Source organism: Hippocampus zosterae, chromosome 14 (genome assembly GCF_025434085.1).
Source record: "Hippocampus zosterae strain Florida chromosome 14, ASM2543408v3, whole genome shotgun sequence".
In the NCBI taxonomy this organism is placed as follows: domain Eukaryota; kingdom Metazoa; phylum Chordata; class Actinopteri; order Syngnathiformes; family Syngnathidae; genus Hippocampus; species Hippocampus zosterae.
This window is the reverse complement of record NC_067464.1, coordinates 6418335-6439553: the sequence shown is the minus strand read 5'-3', so window position 1 is coordinate 6439553 and position 21219 is coordinate 6418335. Positions and strand designations below refer to the sequence as shown.

The following is a 21219-nucleotide window of genomic DNA, read 5'->3' as shown; positions in this document are numbered from 1 at the left end:
TTAATTCCTTCGTGATTATTCCCAGTGAGTTCTCTGCATTAGAAAACTGTGAGCCTTCACATTTTTTCAAGATGCTTGCGGTGTGTTTGTTTGCGATTTATAGTGACCAACTTACCGGCAGTAAGCACATCCTGTGGATTACAGTTAGTCAGCAATTAGGTTTCCATAAATGAGTGTATGAGTTGACAATCGCATTCAGCCGATCTGTGGCTGGCTAATCAGATGTTCATGGCAGAACCGAGTACGCGTTGTTCGCAGTCACGCCCGTGGGATCCAGTTCTGTGTAGGTTAGGTTCGTGCTTGAGTAATTCATGTACACGTGCCCCTCGTTCTCGGCCTGGGCAGGACCCCGCCTGTGATGCAAAAAGATGAACAAATAAAGACAGAAATGTATATTTTTCTATGTAAAAATAAATAAATATGTAATATCACACCCACCTGATTCAACTGGAATTGGAAAATAATGTGAAATACATCAATGTGTGACCAAAAAAAAAACAACCTGAATATAAATGTATACTGTATATCTAAATTGTTTTTTTTTTTTTTTTTTTTTACAATCGAGCCGTACGGGTTATAGGTCTCATTAACAGTGGACAACGTATTGTATAAAAACCGAAAATAAATATTTATATTAAAATATCAGATCATTTGAAATGCATACATTCATGTAAATGAAATATATAAAACTTACTTTTCATCCTTCTTTCCAGCTTTCGGAAAACCTGGTTAAATGTTTTGAAAAAAAAAAGTTTTTTAAACTGTTGGAAGTACCCCCCCCCCCCCCCCCCCGCTTATTTTTTGGGCGGGTTTGTTTTAGTTATTTTCTGTGATGCTGTTTTTGTACCTTTAGTTTCCATGTTGGCAGGACTCTCCTCACCTCTAAGTCTTTGCCACCCGAGCCAAAACATGACGGCGATATTCATGACCAAGGCGAGAAGAGAGAGAACCAAGGCAGTTATTCCGACATTCGCTGTCAAAACAAATAAAGAGTTAAAAGAGAAAAAAAGGAAGTTCAGATGTGTGTTAGTGTACATGTTGGTTGAAGAGTGATAAGTCGTTGATGAGGTCACGGGCAAGGCCGTGTCGAAAAAGCGTCACCACAAGCGCTGATAAGAGTTGTGCAACAGTGAAATCAAGTACAAGCATTTGTGGCACTCTTTTTCACACCAAATGTTAAAAGCAGGTAATGGTCGTCAAAAAAAAAAGTGTGAAATGTATAAAAATATCTCCCAAACACTTTTGAGTTCTTTAGTCCAATAATCGCAAATGTGACGAAACTACAGTATAAATATATCGTTGAACGAAAAAAAAGTTATCTGACAGGCAAAAGCCAAGGTTAAGAAAATGAAGTCATAATGTAATTGTAAGAAGTAAAAAAAGGTCATGTCACCAGGATAAATGACCCAATTATTATTCATGGGGTGTTGCAGATGATAAGTTTGGGGTCACCCGGGGCCAGTGCAGTTGCCACCAACCTATTGCATGAATGGAGATGATCAAGACCGCATGGCTGGGACTGACACTCTCGGTGAGATTTCTTTGAGCGAAGCAGCGGTACAGCCCGCTCTCCTGCGGCTTGCTCAGGGTGAGAGTGTACCCCTTGGCCACTTCCTGCCACCTCTCTTGCTCCTGTCGTTGCCAGGACCAATTGTCAAAGGTGTGCGAACTCTGCGCGCAGCAGCGTAGGCTGACCTCCTGACCCACTGCCACCGGGTAGTCCGGTGTGGCTGTCAGCTGCAGAGCAGGTTGAGTGCCTGATGATGAGAAGAAAAGGAGGAAAAGGGAAATGTGCCTTCTTTTGAAAGAGTTTTTGCTTTCTTTTTCGATAAAGCTTCTTGCTCCTGTCGGTGCCGCTGATTGACGTGTGGCTCGAGGGGTGGATCGTTGAACAGTTGCAGCTGAGTGCTTACCACTTGAACACACAGGTAGGCTACATACCGGAAAACCAGCACAAGACAGTACATGACTCTCTGGTGAAATCACAGTTTATCGAGCTCAAACGGCCAATGTCAAAAAGTCACATTTTATGAGAGTAAAATTATAATGAGAGGCATAGTCACGTTAATGGACTTAAGTTATGATGTCTTGAGGAAAAAAAAAAGTATTTTGTCAAGAGGAAAGATATTGGACATTTTTCAAGATTAAAAAAAAGTGTCGAGGGATGGGCAAGTATTGATCCCAGTGCCTTATTTTAGTATCGGGAACTTATGGTGGCTGCCGATAGCAGTCTCACATACTAAAGTTTAAAAAAAAAACATAATTAAGTCCTCTGAGGCAGTTTGACACAGTTTTTTGTCATTGTGTAAAAAGAAATTCGATATATCAAAAGTACTAGAGTTATCGGTACTCTGTATCGATGAAAGTGAATACTTGGACTGGTATGGGTCTGAAAAAAAAGTGGAATTGAATATCCTTAGTTTTGGTAAAAACTGTAGGCAAAGTAAGAGATTTTTCTTTTTAATGGAAAAAAAACAGTATTCTGAATAAAATGAACATAAAATCAATTTCCTTTTTTTTTTGCTGAAAAGGCACAATAATTGTTGATTTTTCTAACAAAATAAGTCCTGAGACACTGAACTGGAAAAAAAAAGCTCACTTAAGACAGCAAACATCTGGTACAAATAACTAAATCTCACTGACACGCTAATGTCAAAAACAATGTAGACACATAATAATTTCGTGTTGATATGAGCAATTAGCTCCATTCACTCACGCCCCTATATGGGACGCACAAGAGTCACATAAAGGTTTACCTTTTACAATCATGTTGCTTGAATCGGCGATAAACTGTGCAGGCTGGAGATCAACTGTTAAAACAATGGGAAACTTGTAAGAGCACTTCCATATCATAAGTGATGTTAGTAAATGTCCTTATTACCTGTGCAGAAGACGTAGCATAAGATGAGGCTGTGTGAGAGGGCCATGCTGTTGAGTGTGTCAGTCAGAAGTGAGTCAAATGATGAGGATGGAGGAAGTCAAGTCAGACAGCCAAAGAGACGAGAAGGGAAGTTTTGTGTTCCCTTGCGGGTGTTCCGTGATCAAATAAATCAGATACAAAAAAACAAACAAATGATGTTGGAGAGAAAATTATGATGGAAAATGTTGTGTTTGATGTAGAAATGTTGCCCTTCCGGCCTGGTTGTACAAAGTCCATCAAGGATCAAGAATTATAGCGTCCAGCGGCGGATTTTGGTATGTGCGAACTGTGTGGCATTTTGGTATGTGCGAACTGTGTGGCCGCGCAGGTTTTTGCACTCAAACATGAAATAAAAATTGTACCTAACTACATGATTTAAAACTAGTCCAGTACCAGTATTCGTATAAAAAATCTCTTTGTTCACGAATAATTATGAAAACAGAAGACAAAATAACACATTTCACTTCAACACAAACGACCAAATTGTTTTCACATTTGGAAAATGAAAATTTTTTAAACTTTCATTTGAACCGTGCAGAGCAGCAAACTGTATTTTCTTCCCGAGAAACACGAGTGTGTATGGGATGAAATGACCGTCAGAACCACAGTAGCGATTTTGCTGGCACAGTTGAGTAAAATTGGTTTGTTAAAAAAAAGGGGAAAAAAGAGATCAACGGGAACTGCGCTGTGTCAGGCTTTCAGCAAAAGTGCGCCGAGTCAGTTTCGCCGATTAAACTGCCTCTGAATAGTCGTTTGTTAGCTCTTTCCAGCCTATAATGGGCGGCTAGCTTAGCGGCTAGCTGCTGGCTAACGCTGGCAGCAGGCGGCGTATGTCAAGGGTAGCGTAATTTAAATACCGTTTTTTTTAGTCGAAGTACGCAAATCGTTCAAGGACTTGTTTCTGCCCGAAAACGTATACATTACATAGATCTGAGTTGACCTGAACACATGTAATGAAAGCAATTGAATCCACTGTAACATTATGCATAGTTACCACGAGAGCGGCCACACTTTGATAAAGTCTCGTTTATTTTTTCGTTTTTGAAAACTTTGGGAAAAAAAACCTTCAAGAGCCCTAAAGTCCTGAATTTAATACAGTTTCAACATTTTAAGCTGTTTCCGTCACATCAGTGTAAGAGCAGAGCTGGAGGGCAGTAAAAAGTCGACATGAGTCAACTTTTAATAGTAAGCACTGGCTGAAGTCTTATCATCACCACATTCGCTGTCAAAACACTTCCTACATGTGGTCACCTTCAGGCTCAGTCTGTGATGGAAAGCTCAGATTGTTGACCATCTGGAATCCAAAGCTCACACCTTAGGCAAGCCAAGCTGAGAATCGGCATGAGCCTCAAAAAAAGCCATTGGATGGGCCCTGAATAATGGTCAGGTGCAGCCCTAGTCCTCACAGTTAAGGCACATCATGAAGAGTTTCCTCATTTAATTACTTTAGTTTCTTGGCATTGTCAGGATTTTGTTTGTGTTTTGGATTTAGTTTTTCCAGTGTTCCCATGTAAGGATTTTTGTGAATATATCTTGTTCAGTACACACTATTTCTCCTGCCTCCCTGCATTTTTTTTTAGTCCACTACCATCTTGCAACATGACAAAATCCATCAAATGCTCACCAAGAAGTGGCCGTGACTTCTTCCAAATAAACTTGGACCAGAGGGGACAGCTGACCATATCACAGCGTGAAGCTAAGATAAATAGTCATGCACTCATCATATGTGTGTGCAACGTGTACAGTCATTATTCATCATCATTATTTCATGACTCATTACACATTCCTTCATTTTTCTGCCTGCCCCAGATGTGCCACAGTCATGCCTGTTGACTCTCACATTACCACCAAAGCAGTTTGTGTGTGTGTGTGTGTGTGAACAAATTTTGTATTTCAGTTGATGCATTTCATCTGCTAATGATCCATATTATCTGGAGGGTGCAGCATCTGCCCCTGGTTATAACGTGGGGTTTTGTTAGATAATAAAATGTTTTCCACACAGAAAAAAAATCTTAATTAAAATTTTAAAATCTGAATCAATTCTAATTAATAATAATCCACATCAAAGAACAAAAGCGGGAACAACCCCCCCCCCCTTTTTTTACAAAGTGACCGTATTTACTTTTGACCACTAGAGGGTGCTCACTACCTTTAACTCACTGCGACTGTTTTGTTTATTGTACTGGGAAACAAAAACCAATTCTGAGTTGTTTTCCTGACCCCATTGCTGGGTCACCGTGTATTGTTAACATATTGAGTGACTTTTACCCAAGGTTAAGTTAATTGTTTTGACCCAGCTGATTGGTTTGAAGATTGGATTTGGGTCATCTGGAAAGCTGAAGCTGGTTTTGGCTCCTTTTCAGGACCCATTAGATTGGATGAAAAAGGTAACGCAGGGATCGGTTTGCTTTTTCGTCCAATTTGGGTTACTTTTGATTCAACGGTTTGAAGAGTGTGTATCAAATGGTGTTGTTAATGAACAATACTCTTGAAGGCCTATTTTTAAATGTACCGGTATGTGTTTCCAGACTTCAACATTCCAGCATGTACTATACTGTATGTGTATACTAAAAGGTAAAAAACAACAGCACTGGTTTTATTTGCTTTAAGCTCAAAGCAGCATTTTAACCTCACAACAACTGTTTCCCCTCCATTTCCCTCCATGGCCCTGCATTCACCCCACGTGGCGCTTCCAAAATAATAACAGCGCGGAAACGAGTGGCGGTGTGACACGAGACTTTGCAACAGCATGGAACAACGACAACAAGAGAACGGGCAGCGCTCGCGTCCAGATGGGCGCTTCCTGTGCCAGGCAGGAAATGGCACATTGCTCCGTGTCATATTTCATCACGGCACAAAACTGACACGATCATGCACATCGCAACCCCCTTGGGGTGAACTGCAAATTCATTTGCAGTCTCTGCAGGCTCCCCACTTGGGGTTGTTGTCAGAAAAGCATTCAAATTTCACATGAGCTTGGACTTGGATTTTGCTAAACAAAATACAAGCTTTTACAGACATAACATACAAATATATTCACCCCTCCATCGAGATGTATTATCAACTTCAACCTTCTTTTTTGACACCAATTACATGGTGCCTTGAAACACGAGTTTAATTCATTCCGCAATCCATGCTCGTACTCAAAACAGCGATACCTTAAATCATCTTTTATGTCCGCACTGATGTCGTGATGATACTTGTGCAGCCCGCTTCGTCCGGCTACTCCGCCGCGCAGATGCTGCCCTCAGCCTCGTGTTGAACAGATGTCGCGAGGAACATGATACCGTCCCAGCGCTTGAACGGGGGACAAATTACCAAATGTGCGCACACACACACGATGCAAATATAACCTTCAGATTACAGATGGCCCCTATCAGAGGATGCCGGCTGGATTTGCAAAGAGGTAAATACTGTGGGGGGTAATCCAACATGGGAGTTGGAGGGCCACGGAACAGATGGTACACATGTACATGTGCGTGCACTTGTGTCGGAGAAAAAGCACAATTTCACATTGGGATTATGTTACATGTGTCGCAGATGAATTTGCGGACCGTTAGTGGATAATAACCTTTGACTCCTTACAATTTGTTTTCAAACCTCTGTTCGCTGAGGGTAGACGTTATTAGTCAATGCAGTGTTTTACTGAGCCAGGGCACACATTTTACTTTCGAAAAATAATTTGGTACATTGCCAAACTAATCACTCTCTTACGATTATAAATGGCAAAATGATGTGGACTGCATGGTTAAGACGCGTGAACAGTAAAATAACAAAAGTGGTTAATACCACATGCTCCTTTATACGATGTGCCTTGGGCAGATGCTAAGCTAACATCTCGGGCCGACTCGAGGCATTCAAAAGGGACTTCCGTGCTAACATGGCCGCTAATTAAGTTGGTTTGATTGTGAAATCGCCCTTGCCATTATGGCCGTTACACCGAAATGAACAAATGCCCTAGTTCACCGTGAAATTTGTTAAATTGTGACAACACAGCAGTGCAAGTCAGAAGCACGTGACGAAACCCTTTCTACTGACGGTGAAACAGCGCCGTTCGGTGGCGACGTGGCGAATTGCCGCCAAATCTGGAACTAACTGACTTTTTGAAAGGCTCAGGACAGAACACCTTTCGTTTGAATCCATCAACTTTTCAAGCTAGGACCTTGGGTTTCACTGCAGTTTTGGTTAAGCAAACTTGTAAGTTGTGATACAAATGAAATAAAAGCTGGGATGTTGAAGTTTTGTTCCATGATCATCTTTCAAAACTGAAACCCAAATGTCTATAACAACCGTTCCAATACTTTTGGAGGGGACCGTTTTGGCCTATTTCATCAAATACAAAGCTATCATCGTGTTGTTTGAATGGCAACAAGTGAATTCACTGGTGAATGGTACTGTCACGTTGTGCCCGAAGCGATAGAATGATCGCTCCGTGCACAACAAAATAAGGAAGAGGATCCCCGAAATAGCAGACACAGAAAGAGGTTTGTCAAAGAACAAAAGGAGTCTTTAATACGAACACAAAATAACCCGACAGGGAGAATAACGAAAAGCGCTGGTCAAAATAAGGACCAGGGATAAAATAAGAAGGACAACAGAAAACGCTTGCGGAAAAAGATAGCAAGGACGGTCAGATTAGACAATGAAGATAAATTTCATTCACAAGAGGAACAACGACGCGTAATAACAGCCACAAGGCTAAGAGGCAACGAATCAAATGCAAGTAGAAATAGGGCGAGAGAAATTTTGGCACGGCGTGGAATTCTCCGGCAGTAAGACAACTGCCAGAGCGCACAAATAAAGCCAGTGTAATTTGTCCCTAATGGGTGACAGGTGTGTAGGATGACAACAGGGCCTGCCCCCTGCTGGCAAACACGGGACGTGACAGGTACTTTCTACTGGAAGCACATTTACAGGAACCGTTTTGCCTCTCACTACATGTCACCGGCAGACTGTCGACACAGTCGAACAAACAGTAAATAAATCGGTTTTTTTTTTGGTGAAAATGAAATTTGGAATAACTGAGTTAAGAGAGTCGCACGCTTGGAGCGACCGTGGGCGCCACGCGAGTGAGCGGTGAGCCGACGAAGCGAACGCGAGCGTGCGCATGTGACTTTCAACCTCGATTCCCCCCACGGCGACAAATATCAGACGGACAGGGAGGACGAGGAGGGAGGCGGGAGGCAAACTACAAAACAAAGGCAAAGAGACAAGGGTGTTGACAAAGCAACCAAGGCCAGCGTTAACTCTCCCACTCCCAGAGGTCGCCGGGCCCGCTGGAACCGGCACGCCACGATAGCATCCCGTGTTACGCCCCCCCCCCCCCCCCCCCCACACACACACAAGACGCATCCTACACAGTCCACAGTCCCTTTGTCCTTGCCGTAATTTCATCTCCTCGTACGTCATTAGCAAGCGGGCGCCTAATGAATTTTCTTATCTCTGTGAATTCAGCGGCTGTTGTGATAACGCTCATTGTTTTCTCTTCCGCCATTCCCCACATTGGGAGGCGTACGTGAAAGAGAAGACGAAAAGGGAAACCGAGACAGAGACGAGCGGAATCTCTCATTTACACTACTGACAAAAAAGTTCGGCATATTGGCCATTTGATGAAACTCAAAACAGAGAATAACCTTGAGAGGTTAACTTATTTTGAGCTTCTCTCAACTTGTAATCGATAATCCAGCACATTGACAAAAGTATTCGCTCACCCGCTTTGAAAATCTTCTTACCTTTGTTCCACCTTTCGTTAACCTTTGCTGTAAAATGTAATCAGGTCTGCGGGTAAACTGTAGTTTTCTAAAATGCTTCTAAAGCAGGGGTCCCCAAACTCTTTCCTGTGAGGGCCAAATAACTTTTCCCTTCTCTGACAGGGTTTGGAACAAAAAGTGTGACGATCGTTTTTTTTTCCAAAAAAACACACATAACTAGGTATTAACCTTTTTCCGGGCTCTTGACAGGCACAATTTATGAAATCAATAATAACCAAACTTTTTTTTTTCTTTTACTTAATCTTTTCGCCATTAGTCCATTTTTTTTTTTACAGGAGTGCATCGCCGATGTTATTTATTCATTTATTTATTTTTGGGAGAGAGGAGTTCCGAATAGGGCACCGACTGCAGAAGGGTGGAATAGAATGTTATGTCCTATGCATCTACAAGTCTCGATCACCTGGTCAGACCTGGAGTGGGAACCCCCCCACCAAAAAACGTAAAAAACACATCTTTGGTATTGTTCAGGGGGCCTAGGAAAATGCAGAGGCGGGCCACATTCGGCCCGGGGGCCGTAGTTTGGGGACCATGTTCTAAAGAATTGAAGGTAACACACTGTAAAGCACGTCTACTCTCTCCATATATAAGCGTTAATGACAACATCACGGAGCCCGGAGCGTTTTTCTCTTTAAAGTAGTGACTTGGTGAACCGTGATGACCTTCTGGCACTGGTGTGAAGTCCCGGTAGTAGCGCAGACACCATTCCAAGTGTCACTTCGCTAAATGCAGACATCTGCACCCCAACCGCCACACACGCGCGGAGAGCTCGCTCTAAGTGCTAAACACATTCTTCTAACACCTTTTCCCGATAACAGAATGCAAGTGGGGCGTGATGTGAGGGGAGCCGGTGAGGAAAAGTGGAAAAAGAGAGGATGTTGAATGGAGAGCAGTTGTGTCAATGTGGACTCAAAACAACGCTTGACACGAGGAAGACCGTTTGAATTTGAAATGCGGAGTTGGTGCAACTCACTTGGGGATTCTCGAAACGTGGGTTTTACGAACTTTTGGGGTCCAGGGCCGCTCATGGACATTCACAAAGCTGTCCTGAGACTGCAGCCATGCCTTCCTTGTCTTGTCTCCCCGGGCCTGAGTGGGTTTTCTCCGGGTACTCCGGTTTTCTCCCACATTCCAAAAACATGCATGGCAGGCTGGTTGAACACTAAATTGTCCCTAAGGTTGTTCGTCTCTGTGTGCCCTGCGACTGGCTGCCAACCGGTTCAGGGTGTTCCTCGCCTACCTACCGCTGGAATAGGCTCCAGCACGCCCCGCGACCCTTGTGAGGGTAAAGCGGTTCAGAAAATGGACGGATGTTTCCGTGCATTGCTTTTATTTGTACGTGTCTCCCAATTCCCACCGCTGACAAATACGATGCCCACCACCCTTCAACATAACCAGTTGACCATCGTGCTGTCGCATCTCCCCTACCTGTGAATATCGGGCCCCGCAATCAATTTGAATGAATTTTTTTGGGCCCAAGGCTTCATCCACTTCATTACTTTTATGTAAACAAAAGATAAGAGGGAAAACTCTCCGCGTGCCGCGTTTAGCGGATGGATTAAATGAAATTGAGGCGAAGAAATCCGCAGCAAAGTGGCCATTGCGTAGCTTTCATATGCTCTTTTCGATTAGACGTACGCAGACGCGTGAGATTGGCCGATTTAATGTTGCCTCACTAATGAGAAAACACTGCAGGCCTTCAAAACATCGCTGAGAACACGTTGACGATTGAGAACATGCAAACCACCGAGTCGCAACAATATGTCATTTTAGTTTAGCATTTTGATTTTGACTCTTTTTTTTTTTTTTTTTTTTTTTTTTAATCTTGGAATATCAAAATGGGGCGGCCCGGCAGTCCAGTGGTTAGCACGTCGGCTTCACAGTGCAGAGGTACCGGGTTCGATTCCAGCTTCAGCCTCCCTGTGTGGAGTTTGCATGTTCTCCCCGGGCCTGCGTGGGTTTTCTCCGGGTGCTCCGGTTTCCTCCCACATTCCAAAAATATGCATGGCAGGCTGATTGAACGCTCTAACTTGTCCCTAGGTGTGAGTGTGAGCGTGGATGGTTGTTCGTTTCTGTGTGCCCTGCGATTGGCTGGCAACCGATTCAGGGTGTCCTCCGCCTACTGCCTGGAGACGGCTGGGATGGGCTCCAGCACAACCCGCGACCCTAGTGAGAATCAAGCGGTACGGAAGATGAATGAATGAATGAATGAATATCAAAATGGGGCGACTGGTTAGCGTGTCGGCATGACAGTGCAGAAGGTTCGAAATTAACCTGAAAGTGCTCTCGGGTTCGCATTGCAAACGTCATGACACACCCGTTTTCTTGCTTTGGTCATGTAACGTTCGCAATCCGAGCCTGAGGTCACTTTGACGTCAGTTTCAGTCGATAACAGAGGCTGGTACTGCATACGATCTTCCTCCTTGGACGACTGAAAACAAGTCGATTATTCAACTTAATTCTTATTACCGTGACCCCTTTTTGACCCTAAATGAGCAGATATTTCCCGAAAGTGAGCGAGACTGGGTCTCGGCTGCAGTGGCAGTTGTTGTGCACCGTGCTGTTTTGTTCTGTGCCGTTAACTCGAATGTCCATCGTGTACAAGAGTCCACACAAGCCTCATTACACCGGCCTAGTCGTCCAACTCAGCTCGGCCAGAACTCATCCGCCATGTCCCTTCCCACCATGAAGCTGGCCAAGCATCCACATGTCCCGCGTAGGAACACTACAGCGTGTTCTTCCTCACGCATATGGCCTTGTTTTTTTTTTTTTTTTTTTTTTGGAAGCAGCCAGTCGAAGAACAAACGAGGGCTAAATGACCAGAAAAAAAAATAAAATGAAGGCGAGGTAGAAGAAAGACGGCAAAGAGGAGAGAAGAGCAGAGGGGCGGAAAAGAAATGAGTAATAGCGGGAGTCGGAGAGAAAAGGGTTGAGAGGGTGTGAAATGAGAGAAGAGAGTTTAATTTGTTTTTTTGGCAGTGTCGCGTCGTCACCGAAATGTGTTTACCAGCCCCTGCTTGGCCATTAGTGACACTCGGGTGCCCCTGTAGGAGAAACCAAATAGGTTCATAACTGCCTCATGTATCCTCCAAATGTTCCCATAGCTCTCCGTCTGTTGGACTGTGTCACTCCGTATGGCTCCGTGCTGCCCCCCCCCATCCATCCAATCCTCTTCCGTCTTCCGCCGTCCGCCTTGGACTTTTTGTTTTGTTCTTTCACGGGGTCTGAGGGTCTGTATTTTCCTTCTGCTTGCTCCTTTCTGATGGACTGCTCAACCGCAAGCGCTGAAGACGACATTTTTTTTTGCTTTCCTTCATCTGGTGTTCATTTTCGTACAAAGCAACTATGATGAACTGATGGGAGGAGCTTCATTTTCTTATGCCATATCCTTGTCTAATGGAAAACTTCATAACCAAGATCTTTTTTTTTAGCATCTATAGGCAACTACAGTGTAACCTCAGAAATAAGACCACCTATGTTACTGCTCAAGGTGGTCTTATTTTCGGGGTGGTCTGATTTCTGAAGTGGCATGCAGTAATGATAATGCAGAAGTAATGTGGCTCACATGCAACAATATACTGTAGCGTCATGTACACACAATGAGTAATAAATGATGGATTGTACATGCAACTGTATTGTACACAAAAGAAATTTAAGCATTTGAATAGTCTATGTATGTATAAGGCAAGAGAAAAAAAAACTACATATCACCGCTGGCTCGCTCTCCTGACAGCTTAGCGCCTCCAATGTTGTGCCTTGTTTTGAAACGATCCAGCCAACCGTTGGACGCTTTAAAGACTTCGTCCTTTTTAAGCTCCTTCGCGTATTCTCGTGCCTGTTCCTGGATCATCTGTCCGCTGATAGGGATATTCTGGCTGCGCGCTTTCTGAAACCATCGCCAAGTTAGCTCGTCCACGTCGTCGTAGTCACTTCGGTAGCACAGGCGTTTTCTAGAAGAGCTAGCGTTTGCAACTCCAAACCGCTCAGCCAATGTTCGCTGGCTCGATCCTGGCTGCTCACTGGCTCGAATAACTTCAATTTTCTGTTGTAGGGTCAAATCAATTCTCTTCTTGCTTGCTGCCATTTTCACACCTGGTCGCAATTATGAGGCGATAGCTTCCTGGGACCGGATATCGCGGTTGCAATTCTGAATTCCGGGGTGGTCTCATTTCTAGGGTTTCAATACAATACAATACATAGGCGTTCTATTTGGGACTGTACAAAACCGGTCGTATATTTAAGGTGGTCGTTTAAATGAGGTGGTCGCATAGCGGGGTTTCACTGTACAAGGCTCGGTGTTGTGATTGGCTACTTTTTGGTGGCAATGAACATTCTTATCATTTGACTTCATTCCCTTCGCGCCATTTCTGCCTCCATGGTGTTGCTTGTTTCTTTTTTCACCATGCCCCGCGGGCATCTGTCTTGACTCATCCCCCGCGTTGCTTTTGTCACGTCCCGTGTTTGCCAGCAGGGGGCAGGCTTCCTGCTTGCCGCCTGCACACCTGTCACCCATTGGTGACTAATTACACATGCTTTATTTGGGCGCTCTGGCAGTCGACTCACTGCCGGAGTATTCCACGCCGTGCCATTACTCTCGCCGAGTCCTTCTCGAGTAAATTATTGCCTTAAAGTCGAGTGACTGTTATTGCGTGCAGTCTTATCCTCTCGTGTGAAATTCTATAGTTGCCTAATCATTCTCCTTGCTATTTTTTCCGCAAGCGTTTTCTGTTGCCTCGTTATTCATTCCTGGTCCTTATTTTGACCAGCGTCTTCTGTTGTTTCGCCTAGACGGGTATTTTGTGTTTATATTAAATCTCATTTTGTCTGACAAACATTTTTTCTGTGTCTGCTATTTTGGGGATCTACTTCCTTATTTTGTTGTGCACGAAGCGATCATTCTATCGCCTCGGGCACAACATGACAGCTTTTAGTCGAACAAATACACTTTAACAATAAAATAAAATAACAATAAAGTTATATAAATAAAGTTATATAAATAAATAAATAAACAATACTTTGCTTTGAATGACTGTGGATAAGACCCATCCGTTACCTGACACATTCTTTTCACCCCGGTAGCAGCCGTCACCGCTTTTTGTCTTTCAAGCTGGCTGCGTTTATCTCCTTTGCCTGCAAAAATGGCACGGCGCAGTCCGTCTCGCTGTTTTGGACCGCACCCTAAGGCGAGCTTGCAGGAGCCACTCTGTCAAGTCACTTACACCTGCTCAAACAGAAGCTCGAACAGGAGCTGGGCACAGGATGCCGGTTTCTCCTTTCTCAAAGTCAAGGATTTTTTTTAGAGCTATAGTCTACCCAGCCCTCAAGTCGCATGATGCAGTGATGCGAGTACTTCATTAGTTGCATTTGAAAAGCTTTACCATTAACAAAGAAAGTGATGGCTATGCTGAGTCCTACAATAAATACATGGCAAAGAATGCTCCCGAAGTAGAGTGGCAGGTTCTTTCTTGAGTCAACATTCGCTTTTCACTCGTTGACCCGAAGCTGTTGACTTAGGGCAAACCGAGAGGAAATCAAGAGGAGACAAATCAGAGTGAGATATAGTGAAGCCAAAAGAGAAAACAATTGTGTGGCTGTCTATCAACATGTGGAGGCGTGTTGGTGTGTGTGTGTGTTGGTGTGTGTGTCCTGGGAGGATTTAAGCAGGGAAAAAAGATGCTGGAGGTAATCTTAAGGCCCTTGCCTGATAACAGCTTTCCACCTGCAGCCTCTCGGCCAACGTACAGGCCGCCATCAATCTAGAATGTTTCCTTTGCAGGAGATGGGGGGTGGAGGGGAGGGGCGAGGGCTGCGGATGTTCGAGTGAAAATTGTCATTTGAAAGATGAGTTATTAAATAACACAGTGTTTATGCCATGCACACTGCTGAAATGTCTACCAAGAATTTGATGGAGAAGACATGAAAATTCATCATATTGACTCAAGGTGGAATGCCGAAATCGTTTTGAAATTTTTGTGCAAACTCATTCATCGGGATGCTTGTCATCAAACGGCATATCTTGTGACGCTCCTGATTTAATGGGCCTTCAGCTCTCACACGTTTGACACATAATCAATGACCCACTCCGCTGGCCCGATACGGCGACCTCGGTGCACAAGAGAGCCTCAGCCTGCGGTGCCAGTGTAAACACGACGGATTCCCGTCAGGACTTTTTGACAATATTGTCACATATCTCCTGCCGCCACTCATTGTGCTTTCTTATCTTGTGCTGTGTAGTCCTACTCGTACAACTAATCCCCAGATTAGTACGACGGCAACAAAAAAAAAAGGCAATCTTTGAAAAGCTCTCCGGTCCTCAGAAGAGTCGAGTCAGGAAGATGTCTCATACAACCAAAGACGTAAATACCACAGAAGACGATGTTGTATGTCTCCAAATAGTGCCAGGAACATTTACTCAGCTGATGATTAAGGCAAGTTGTTTCTGTGCGGCCCGGTACTAAATGCTCTGCGGACCGGTACCGGCCCGCGGGCCGGCGGTTGGGGACCACCTGCCTTACATCGAGACCGAACGTGCGCGTTCGGTGATTGGATTAGCGCCCGCTAGAGGGAGCTATCACTGCATTTTAACCCAAAATGGCCGAAGAAGAAGACGTTGATCTGGTTGCTGAAGTGCTTTCCACACAATTTTCAAGACAGACCTTCCACGAAAAACTGGATATTGTGCGAAGAGGTCGCCCAACTACTACGCTAGCTAGCCTGTCCCAGCAAGGAAAAGGGTTTGTCCGTCATTTTCAGACGAGCAATTATGAACGTTACCCGTGGCTCACAGCCTCTGAGAAACGCTGCAAATTGAACTGCTGGGAATGCTTATTTGCTTGCAACGGACCGATTTGGTGTTTGGAGCCACACTGGATTTACCAATTTAAGTTGTTTTACCAAAGCAGCAAGGAAACATCAGAGCACGGCTGGGCACTTCCAAACTACGGTGCGTTTAAAAAACGTTTGGGGACACTCGCGTAGATGTGCAGTTCAGTGAACAGGCACTACATTGGTGAGTAAATGAATTTTATTTTACATTTATTCTTGTCGTTTTATTTCGTTAGTATTAAATTATACTAACGAAATAAATAATATACCCTGCAATTTATAATGGCGCATTGTAGTCACCATCGTGCACTGAAGTTCGTTCAATGTCAGTTGCTCAACATCGTCAGTTATTTGCTGTTGTGTAGCCGGTTCTCAAAATGCAAATGATCTGTTTACTTTGTTTTCAAAGAATAGTTTGTTTTGTATCTATAAATTTAGTTTCCTGCTCTTAATTGTGAATGCATGCTTGATGGTTTTAAATGCACCTGAAATTAAGGGCTCCTTTACGAGCCTATACTGTATTGTGTTAATGTATGTGACGTCACTGAAGGCCAAAGGTTGAAATGCACGGCCCGCCACTGCCTTGGCACATTCTGAAGTGAGTTAAGGAGCTTCATTTAGACAAAAGTAGTCATTTGCTAACATCCCGGGGTTTGAATCTTTGCTCCAGGCCTTCCTCCCACATTTCACAAACATGCCTGCTAGGTTCAGTGAAGACTCAAAATTGTCCGTTGATGGTTTGCAAGTGTTTGATGTCTTATACGAAGGTGGAAATCAAACATGAAAAAAACACAATAATGCCACATTTCTTCAGATAAACCCTATCAAATTGATTGGTCACCGTATATTCAGCATGGAAAAAGAAATTGAATGCCGTCGAATAATCATCTTGGGTCAGATTGAATTGCAGTGGAACAGATTAAAACAGAAGACGGATGAATGGATTATCGAGGGCAAACAGCAAACATAAATCAGTCGGATTTAATAAAGTAAAAGAAAAAAAGGACAAAAAAGAAGCGTGGCAAGGGGGAGAATACTTGAGAATCAGTGACTTTCACAACTGGCCGCCATTGGGATTTCCATGCAAAATGTTCGATGGCAAAATACGTCATTTTCACCCTTTCGTGCACCCTATAACACGATAGCATGATAAAATGTCCACTTTAGTAGGCGCTGTCCCTGAAATGGTCAAGAGACAAATCCTTTGACCAAAATCCAATCAAATCACATCCGCTGGGAACGCCCATTTTTAAACAGTGTCCAGACGTACAATTAGGATACTCGGTCCAACGTTCCCAAGAGCAAACACCTCTTCGGGAAGTCATGTCTCCTAACCTTGATGCCGCATTTCCTTCACCCGTGGTTGGATGACGTCACCAGGTTAAGGAGAGATGAAAAAGTGCTTCCTTTCCATCGTACGAACATAACATACAAAGGTCACTGCGCTAATGGCGAGTATTGTTGACGTAATGTCGCCACCTTGTGGATTTTACGAGCAAAACGACCAAGAGTTTGTTTTTGTGAAATCATATCTAATTATGTTTGTGATTTTGGATTTGCCCATTCTCTCATAAATTACGGAAAGGTGTTTATAATTTAATTTCTGTTCGTGTGGGACCACATTTTTTCTTTTGCTTTGAACGTAAATTTCGTCGACTTGTTGACTATCCATTTGGGACAAAAGCAAACCAGGCACCTCTCCTAAACATTTATAGAACTCGAATGATCCTATCCTCCAAATAAATCCCATTTAACTCATCTGGATGGGATAGGAAAGGAATTAGAGAATCCGAAGAGGCACAAGGAATCTCTCTCTCGTAGAGCGTGAGAGGATGGGAGCTGTAACGCAAATGCGCGTGAACACTGCTTGATGAAATGTGATGCTACCGTGACGCACGGACCTTTAATTCCCACCCGGGAATTGAAGGAGTGTGTCATTTTACACACGGGTATGTATATGCATATATGATTTTTATGTATTGTGTGTGTGTGTGTGTGTGTATGTGTGTGATGCCCAGGCAGCAGTGTTTAATGCTGCTGTCCCGCTGGCCTTTAATCCAGATTATCAAGAGTAGAAAGTCATTGACTCATACCAGCCGTTTAGTGCGCCCCCCGCAACCCCCACACACACTCACACGCACACGCGCGTGCGCGCTTTTCCATCCTCCACTCCAAATTTGGGTGCCAAATTTCCAGCAGTTGCGTGGAATAAATTATTTTGATACCCTTCTCAATTTTTGAGTCGAAAAGCACCGACAGTGATGGGATGATGTCACAATGAAGCAAAATGCACAATTGCCACTCATAAGATGTTTACATGTAACCTGTTGTTGTGATTCAAGAAGGCTCGAGCGTCAAAGGCGAGCGTTGTTCTGTCAAGGTGAATGATGATCTGTCATTGTCCTTTAGGGGGCGCTGTGTATTCAAACAAACGGCGTTGCCCTCACCGATGCGGCTCAGATTTCACATCCACTGCACTCCGCTTGACCCATTTCAGCGCAGTCACACTGTTTTTGTTGCATTCTTTGACTTCACGCTGCGGGGCAACAACACATGGCATCCATATGTGATTAATATTAAAGGCCGTACATTTTAATGGTGTTCCCAGCTTCTGCCAACTTTATACTTAATGCGGCATTAGTTTCTCTATGGCTAAAACACACTGTAAAAATACCAATGGGTTTTCTTTCTAGTTTTCCATGCGAGAAAGGAGCCTTTGTACAAACCAAATGCACAGAATATACAGTGTATATACTGTATATATATATATATATATATATATATACTGTATATATATATATATTAGTTTCTATGGTGATGATCCCTGAGTTTATAAATCAGAATGCGCAGTAGTCTGACGCTAACTGAAGGTAAATCACTTGTAAGTTATGAAGTTCGAAAAACAGTTAGCAAGTTGATAGGTGAGCGTGCCTTCTTCAATCACATGACCATATCATTTTTCTGATAAACTTTACGAATACAACTCCACATTTTTTGAGATAGCTCTGAATTGACGGATTCTTTTTTTTCTCCCATGAATGTGTAAGCACAAACGTTTTGTAACTTTTTTGAAACACTACTTCAGTATTTTTTTTAAAAACTTTTCAACAGGGATGATTTAATCTGAAGTACAAGTACATTTTATAATTTTCACACAGTGTTTACAGAAGTCAATACAATCCCATGTATAGGGGCTCATCTCAAAGGAGAGAAGATGCGGTGACCAGTCAGTCCGCAGCTAGCATAGTCTGTAGCTCACCCCTGACTCCAATGAAGATAAATCCTCTGCAAAATAGATGAATGGATGTTTGGGATCATTTTATTTTGATGTACTTGCTGGCTCCCCCACTAGCCTCGCAACTGGTGATCTTCTACTCAAATGGAGAACATAAAACCTTCTCGGTCTACCTGCGGAGAACATCAGAAAAGAGGCCTTGGTGTTTGCTTCCCCGCTTCCATCTTCTCTTTCGGCCTAATCATACTTTTCAAGCCCAACAATGGACGACAAGCCGTAGCTCATCATCTCCTTGTGTCTTTTTCCCAGCATGCTCACCGGAAAAGATTACTATCCCTCGATGAGATGGTTTCTCAATGGGGGCCTTTTGTTCACCATCCGACTTGTTTCTCCTGCGCCATGAAAGCACTGTGGCGTGGCGATATTATTTACCGCCAGCGTTTAATTGGAATCAGCTAGAATGCGCGACGACCAATTGGTGGTGGTGGGAGGGGGAATGGGGGGAGGCGTTTTACCGCTCAGCGAGCATCAAACGCGGAGGATGAGACTCATCAACGCACAGCGGTGAGCTGAGGCTGTTTGTGACATGATGTCATTGCAAGGAATTTCATACACTGCCGCAGCATTTAATGTGGCTGGGCACCGGTGGGGGCATGGAACCAAGGACAAATATTTCCTAACTGCCCTCGAGTGGATTTTTCAGGTATCTTTACTTGAGTATTTTTCAGACGACTTTTCACTTTAATTCCCAAAGTTTGATAATTTGACCCCCTTTTCAAACTTTTAAAATGGCAGTCATCAATCAGGAGCCATCATTTAAAGTGCCACTTTTTTTTTGTCACTGTGATTATGTATGCACCCCCCAAAAAACATAAATGACTCATTCCAAAAAATATATTCAATATTTGCAAATGAGAGCACGGATACTTATGGACAATCGCTATAGAAAATGGATTGATCCGATTCTGTGTAATGTTTGACCAAATTCACAAGTGAAGCTTTTAATTTGGCAACGGTCTCCTGATTTAAGATCAACTTAAATGGAGTGGATGCTTGTGATGCTGAATCAAAGCCAAACTTTTCATTCCATCTGTTCTTTTTGTTGTGCAATTTATTCCACTAAAAAGGCTGACTGGTGATTCATGAACCCACAAAGCACTTAAGATTTATTATTATTTTTTTAACATTCATTAATGGACCAAGGCCAAAATGTCCACTAAGACTGTAAGGGAACATGAAATGGTGGCACAGTGAACCTCTTAATAAGGCACTTTGTATATCAAATGTAAATACTTAATTATTTTCCCCACCACTAAACATCCGTTTAGCCATCCATTTTTTTATTTTTATTTTTTTACAAGACTTTACCTCATTAGGTTTACGGGTCCCTTTGCCCGAAAGGTTAGCCCACTTAAGGCATTTTGAATTGTGTGCTAACATGAAGCTAGCTTGTTCAATACAGAATGTGTAATTATCTTTTTCATGTTCAGTTTTAAATTTGGAGTGGCATTAAACAGCTCATAGGAATCACTTGGCCGCTTTAGTTTTTGAAGAATTGTTGACCAACTGCAATTATTGGATACAATTAATGGAAACAAATGTGTAAAATTGTTTACATTTTTTGTTTAGGTCTTTGCAATAAAAAAACAACAATTATATAAAAGATAAACGATAATTGATAATTTACTTATTTTGTTGCTTTTACTTTTACTCCAAATCTGTCGCCATATGCTTGTGAAACTTTTGTAGGAAATTGTACCGAAGTGACCTAATTTAAAAATGAGTACGACCTGTGTAGGACTCCCTCTAGTGGCATACAAAAGAACCACGATCTGAACACAATTCAGCCATATTGAATTTTTTGTTCAATCCATCTGCATTTACTGCAATATAGCGAGGACACATTGTCTTCTCTTACTCTTGTTTATTCAAATAAAATCCTGCCCTAACTAACGCCCGCCCCATCTGCAGTTGAATAAACGCCACTATTCCTGGAAATAATACAATTAAAGCCATCGTCCTGTTTATGCATTTCCCAGTGATAAATGTGCAATATTTTCTCTACTTTTTTTTTTTTTAAGCCCCTCAAGTCTATTAAACGCAGCAAATGAGCATCCCGTATGTGCGCTGGAGCAAGCCAAGTATCAACTAGGCAGACGCACTCGCCGCTCGCAGGTTATTACATGCTGTCATTGTTTAATTCCTGCTCATTAAATGCTCCAGACAATGAAAAAGCACCTTCGTCTTGTGACAGCCTCTTTGTTAACCCGCTTATCTCATTGCCGCCTCTCACTTTTGTTGCTTCTCTGTACCTCTCTCTCTTTCTTTCTCGAGCTACCGAGCTTTTGTGCCTATTGTCAGACACTCAAGGACCATGTGACGGCGTTTCCGAGCCTCTGTTAAATATCACCATCCATCTCCCGGCCGAAAACCTGCACGAGAGGAAAAAAGTTGAATGATGGCCAAGACAA

At 43.1% G+C, this 21219-nt stretch overlaps 2 protein-coding genes across 2 annotated transcripts in view; both read right to left on the bottom strand.

Moving 5' to 3' along the window:
• Positions 1–21219, bottom strand: part of dync1h1 (dynein, cytoplasmic 1, heavy chain 1) — a 343117-nt gene that overhangs the window by 108991 nt on the left and 212907 nt on the right. The gene's annotated exons all lie outside the window — the stretch shown is intronic.
• LOC127614230 (uncharacterized) lies at positions 80–6159 on the bottom strand. Its single transcript, XM_052085434.1, has 7 exons — positions 6079–6159; positions 2882–2928; positions 2757–2810; positions 1479–1757; positions 848–973; positions 695–725; positions 80–353 (listed from the first exon to the last, which is right to left on the bottom strand). Exons 2-7 carry the CDS (start codon positions 2925–2927, stop codon positions 227–229), a joined length of 663 nt encoding a protein of 220 aa, XP_051941394.1. The 5' UTR covers position 2928; positions 6079–6159; the 3' UTR covers positions 80–226.